The following is a 6,433-nucleotide window of genomic DNA, read 5'->3' on the forward strand; positions in this document are numbered from 1 at the left end:
GTTCTGTTCATACCAGCAAAGTTTCTTATCTAGCTGGTGACGGGTTTAGTTCATTTTGAGCAACGCCAGTCCTGGTTTGCAAGATATGAATAACTGAATAGCGGCCAGCAAGTTGCTGCTGGAAATGATATACAACCAACCGGCTTAGTATGGGTTAAAACTTATTGTTTCACAACCGTCGCAGTGCCAATGTGTATTTCTGGAATCTTCTGTGACAACGAGGATGCTTCAGATCTCATTGCACGTTTCTTTAACTATAGTATCGCTCCTGCAGAGAGAACAATCAAGATGCTATACAAGTTGGGAAAGCCCCATTTCCAAGGGACAGAGAGAATAAAGATAATCTTTAATATGTGTTCCCTTCAGGCTTTTCCACCAACTCTATAAACAGCTTCCATATGAACACTTGCTTACTTATATATAAACTATTAACTTATCTCTATATAGCATGTGGGCGAAGATCTTGGCAACCAAATCACAGAATGATGTTGGAACAATCATGCGAAAGCCAAACAAAACATGTTCGCTATCCACGTGCCACATGGTCAATCATGTGACTGCCAAACAACCGATTTGCGCAGGATAACTTGCCGGATGGAGCAGCTTCGTATCACCATCCCAGGTGTCAGACGAGGCGTCACCGTCCTCGGTTCCAGGGAGGAATTCATCAAAATCGGCCAAGGATTTCAGTTGGCTGCTGAGTGAAGCTATTGTCTTGTGGCAATCTGCCAGTTTCCCTGCAGCCTTGGCTAGTTCTTTCTCCTGTAAAAAGTGTAGATATCTTATAAGTAACACTTCTGAAACGCCTGAAACTATTAACAACCAGAATTTAGGGCAATAGATGGGATAAATGAATAGTAATGAAATGCCAACTGGTTATGTAGAATTTACCTTTCTTATCTGAAGATCTTTGATTGCCACAGGCTTCACTGGTTGGTCACCAGGAGCTCTGCTGGACAGTTGTTCTTCCAAATTCTGACATTTCGCAGCAAATTCTGACGATTGTTCCTTCTCATTGTGAATCTGCTCCTCCAGCAAACTCATCTTTCCCCGCAATTCCTCAGCTTCTTTCACTTTGAGTTCAAACTCACTAGCCAGTTTGTTCTTCTCATCTTCAGAAGCACCAAGTGCGGTTATGTAAGCTGATGACAAGTCCTTCTGGCTCTCCAGCTTCTTTTCTAACAGGCTGAAATTCTCCTTCAAGGTATCGATTTCAGCTTGTCTCGTCTGAAGTTGGGACTCCAATTCCACTGTCACTGGCCTATGCTTATCGATGGCATCCTCGAGCATTTTAACCTTCTCATTCAGGTCAATGATCCGTGAATTTGCAGACTTCAGTTGAGATCTAAGCTCGTCCCCATGCTTACACAATGCCTCCAATTCTTTGCACCGCGCTGCGAGTTCAGTAGACGACGCCTTCTCTTCCTGAACTTTCAGTTCCAAGCTACTCACTCTCTTTTGCAGTGATGCGATTTCCTGTCGTGCCGGCTCCAACTCGAGCTCTACACCCTTCTTCTTCGCTTCCAGAGCTTCAACGCCACGGCATTTTTCTGCAAGCCGAGTCGACAAGGTTCTCTCCACCTCCAGTTTCTTCTCTAACAAAGTGATCTTGTCACTAAACTGCTTGGCTTCAGACCGTGATGCCTCCAACTGAGCGCACAGCTCTCTCTTCTCTGCTCCCAGTGCCTCTATATCCTGATACTTAGCTGCGAGCTCCAGCGTCAGTGCCTTTTCGGACTCAAGCCGTTCCAACAGGACGCTCCCCTTGTCCAGCAAGCTGGCGATCTCGGCACGGGCAAGGTCAAGTTTACCCTCAAGCTCACTTCTTCTCGCCTCGACGGCTTCCATCTCGGCCTCCATGGCATGCTTCTCGCCATTGGCAAGGTTCAGCTGCCTCTGCAATTCAGCTGATTTCTCCTCTGTCACCATTACCCGATGGCGGGAAGCCCTCAATTCGCGCTGAGACTCGTGCAATGCCTTCTCTCTGTCGGCCTTCTCGGCTGCCAACTTCTTGACCTTCTCCTCTAGCTTCACCAGCTGCCCGCTCGCGTCTTCGGCGTCGCCTTTCGATGAGCTGTCCGCGGAGGCGAGCCTCTCCATCTCGAGGAAGTCATCCATCACGCTGACGTCCGCGGTCGCAAGACTTGCGCTCCTCGTGCTCGCGTTGCCCTTGTCGTTCTTGAACTGATCAAGCTCGGTGATCAGAGACGAGGCCCATGAGTCCGAACAGTCCGACTGGCAATCCGTCACAGACTCGGCGCAAACCGAGCTCGAGGTGCGCCTGAGCTCGACGTTGAACGAGGGTCTCCGTGCCGCCGCCTGTGGAAAAATATGAGAAAACACGATTGTTTAAGCATCACTTTCGATGTCGTGAACTAATGGTTAACGCAAGGAAAGGATTCCATCTCTCACCTGCAGCCTCCTGCACTCGGCTTCGAGCTTGGCCATCTTCTTGATGCCCTCCAGCTGCTGCTTGCTCGCCGTCTCCGCGGCCCGCCTGTTCAGCTCCTTCTCTATGGTCCTGAGCTCCAGCTCCTCCGACTTGGCGAGCAGCTGGACCTTCAGGGCGGAGTTCTCCTTCTCCAGGGCGGCTAGCCTGGAGCCCGTGTCGCCGTTGGTGGCCACCGAGCGCTCAGACTTGGCCTCCAGCCTCGCCGTGAGCTCAACGACGCGCAGCTCGAGGTCGACCTTCTTGGATTCCCATTGCCGTGCTTGCTGTGCCATCGCGTCCTGCACCGTCTGGTCCTGATCTTCCTTGGCGCGCCGGAGCTGCCGGACGCATTCCTTCAGGGCGCCGTCGAGGTGGACGAGCCGGTCCTCCAGTGCAGAGTTCTTGGCGGTTGTAGCGTTCAGCTGCGTCTTCAGTGATGCGATCTCCTTCTCGGCCTTCTCCCATCCTAGCATAGAGGAACACATATTTTTGTCATGCAGAAGCATATGTGACATGTGAGTTGTACACAGGCAAGAGTACGGAAATGCCGCTGTTTACTTATAACTGGCCAATTAATCTCAATACCTATGGCTCGATTACAAAGAAAAATTAAATCATATTTTTTTGTGTGTCTGACAAAGTTTTTATTTGATTGAATATACTACAAATATCTTTCCAAGCAATTGTATAATGAATTTGTCTAAAGTTTTTGTCCACATGCTTCAATTCTCTGATTCACTCCAATGTGGCAACATACCTAGAACAGCTTCCTCTGCAACTTTGGAATGCTGCTTCACGAGATCGTCCTTAGCACGGATATCCAGAACTGCTGATGACAGCCTCTCGTTCAGTACCTTTACCTTTACATTGTTGCCGTCCTCCAATTCCTTGGATGAGATCTCTGGCGATTGAGTAGATTTTGGAGAACTCTTTACAGCATCCTAATCAAGAACCCAAACTGTCAAACATTCAACATTCTGCAGAGTAGCTTGCTCATTTTTTCAGCATCTAGGGAAAGGAATACGATTAAGCTCAAAGTTAGGTGACTATAATGAGTTTTTCCTTTTGTAGTATTGACTCTTGAAATACTATTATGCTTGGAGCAATATTATACCACAATGAGATGGTTGAAGATTTGAAGTACCAGTAAAATCTGGCAGAATCGCTGTCGATGTACTAAACACTGTCATATCGAAATGCACGGCATGGTACTTTGTGAGACCATGTTAGTTTCCAGCTCCAAGCATAGTGCCTGGAAAGGCGCCATTCTTAAAGCCCAAAGGTTTTCAGAACTGTCAGAAAAGTATACTCTATAAATCCTAACAACTCGTGGAGTAACTTTGATACAGTAAAGACACACGGTACTCAAATTGACTATTGCATCAGACATTTCTAGAACAAATTCACGGAGAAGAAGGCAGCTCTGGTCAAAGATAACAAGCATTGCCACCAAGTACTGATGCATCATGCACAGGACCAGAGAGAGAGAGAGAGAGAGATTATTGTCCATGGAGTTATGGACAGGGCAGGCAGTGGCCAGGTCAGGTAGGGCTTGTACTGTTATACTCTTCCTTCCTGGTATAGAAACAACCAGGACAGTCTCATTCTCTCTCTACCCCCCCCCCCCCCCCCCAATTAGTGAGTGCCCTACTAGAATTGTCACATAATCATGAACAGATCCTGCCCTAAAATGAATACGGTTTGCCACTCTGCCTGTACTAAAATGATTGATCCGCTATTCGGAGGTCTACGATGATGTTGAATACGCGAATTTATCCTGTTATCACTTGATAAGAAGCTAAACCTATAAAGAACAATGCTCCTATAGCACACAGCATGACAACTAGGGGTCAGGAACATCAAGGCCTTTGTCCCGGATAACTGACGGGTCATCGGAATTTACGGTTTAACGCTATCGGAGCTTTGAATTTCGAATAGTTTTTGTTGCAACTTGTTGATAGATTAGGCAAGCTTGAGAGGCCCTACAGATCTGGCACCGGATGAAATGAAACCTCACTTGCTTGCCGTATCACATGCGTTCGTACCCCCCCCCCCCCCCCGGGCGTGCACTGCACATGCTGCATGACCTGTCAAGTGAAGGATTGCAGGAGTAGGTAGAGCAATGCTTGCTTGCCGCTAATTTACTTATCTTCTCTCTGAACTCATCGGTATTCACTAAATGCGTCGTAAACATAGAGAAATGAGTGTCCATATAATTCTAAACTTGACTTTGACAATTTCCCTAAAAAAACTGTGACATTGTAGAAATGCAGAATTCAGAAACATGAGCGGATGAATGATGAACATTTCTGCATACTTCCTGATATCATATTATCAGTTTGAACGTATCGGTTGAGCAAAGCCCTGGTAGGGAGAGAAGAGATGGCAGGAGAAACTGTGCACTGCCAGTACAAGAAAAAGGATGGATTTTTTCCCTCTCACCTGTTCATCAGTGAACCTCTCGGATGCTGAGGAGGCCGAGGTCTCGGTCTCGGCGGGGTTCTTGTCCGCCGACTTCCGCCGCCACAGCCAGCTCCGGCGATCCATCCTCGGAGACCTCTGCACCAATGCCGATGCTTCTGTGCCTCTGTTCAGCAACCTCTGGAAGAGTTCATGACCACACTGGAAAACAAAGATAGGGACAAAATTAAAGGACGAAAGTTCAGTCCATCTATTCAACAATCAGTACACACAAGACTAGAAGCAAAACTTTCATGAACACAGACTTCATGCCATCCAATGCTTCTGTTTCTGACAATTCATCAATTTAAACGCCTCAAGTGCACACCAGAACCACCAAATTGAGTCATGCATTTTGAGCCCAACAGATGCCCATCACCAAGAAATTGACAAGAAATCAACATTTTCCAAACAATTTGTTCACCTAGACACCAAACCCGCCTGCGGGAACCAAAGTTACATGTACTTAATCCACAGCTGCAGAAGAAAAGGAGAAAAAAAAATTACCATCCTTGGAGAAGGATCAACAAAAACCCATTGCATCACCTTCAGTCGATCCAATATCCCCCCCCCCCCCCCGAAAAATCAGTTGATCCAAAGACAAACATTATTACATCTCCTTTCACTCCCAAATAATCAAACCCAAATGATCGAGAAACCGCACAATTCAGAAGCAGTAATCAAGAAGAGAAAAGGCCAAAAGAACAAGAAGAAAGAACAGAACAGAACAGAGCAGTAATCCAAGAACACAAAGGAAGCTTCAATCCAAGAAACCGACGAGACACGAGAGCCGAACTGAACCCCATGAAACGGGAGGAAGCGAAGCTCACCTCTCCGGAGCGCTGCAACTTGGGAGGAAGGAGGCCAAGAACAAGAACCGCGCCGAAGCGATGGACCAACAAGACCCAGGAACTAATCCCCACGAACCGCGCTTTCTTTTTGTCACCGGCTTCCGGCTCCTGTGGCACCTCCTCCTCGGCGCGATACACGAAGCGCGACCCTTATGGAAGGGAGCATGTCTGAGCCGCGACTGCTTCCGAGATCCTTACACTACACCTACACGGGCTATTTATTCAAAACCGTCAGCTCGGACACGCACGGTGCAGCGTAGATGGGGAGTAGAAAATTGGGACAGAAAGGAAAGGTGAGGTGTGGCCGTTTGAGAAATGGAGGCTTCGCTGTGAATCGTACTGATGCGATGTGGATGTCGGTGTATCGGTAGTAGTGCGGAGGAGTGTGTTTAGGGGTGAAAATGGATGGCGAGAAATCTGAATTATTCAATTTTGTATCTATTAAAATACGAATATGGATATCTGTATTCGTATTTGTTTCTGAAATGGATATTAAAATGGATATATTCGAATTCGTTTTCGAGATTCGGATTCAAATGTGGATATCCGAATTCGAGATATATCCGATTCGTATCCGTATCAGCCAATCAGGGAACTAAATTTTGCTAAAGTTTTAGAAATGTCAGATATAAACGAAATTCCAACCCAATCAAATTGGAACAAATTTCAGTCAAATTTCATCAAATTTCAG

The 6,433-nt window shown here is 46.8% G+C and overlaps 1 protein-coding gene across 1 annotated transcript; it reads right to left on the reverse strand.

Annotated features, from left to right (window-relative positions):
• Window positions 1–331: 331 nt before the first annotated feature.
• Window positions 332–5,951, reverse strand: LOC133893343 (filament-like plant protein 3). The gene is made up of 6 exons (XM_062334343.1): window positions 5,722–5,951; window positions 4,874–5,053; window positions 3,189–3,372; window positions 2,413–2,897; window positions 892–2,319; window positions 332–762 (listed from the first exon to the last, which is right to left on the reverse strand). The coding sequence occupies exons 2-6, from the start codon at window positions 4,976–4,978 to the stop codon at window positions 550–552; spliced, it is 2,415 nt and encodes an 804-aa protein (XP_062190327.1). The 5' UTR covers window positions 4,979–5,053; window positions 5,722–5,951; the 3' UTR covers window positions 332–549.
• Window positions 5,952–6,433: the final 482 nt, after the last annotated feature.

The sequence above is a fragment of the Phragmites australis genome, chromosome 15, assembly GCF_958298935.1.
Source record: "Phragmites australis chromosome 15, lpPhrAust1.1, whole genome shotgun sequence".
NCBI classification, from domain to species: domain Eukaryota; kingdom Viridiplantae; phylum Streptophyta; class Magnoliopsida; order Poales; family Poaceae; genus Phragmites; species Phragmites australis.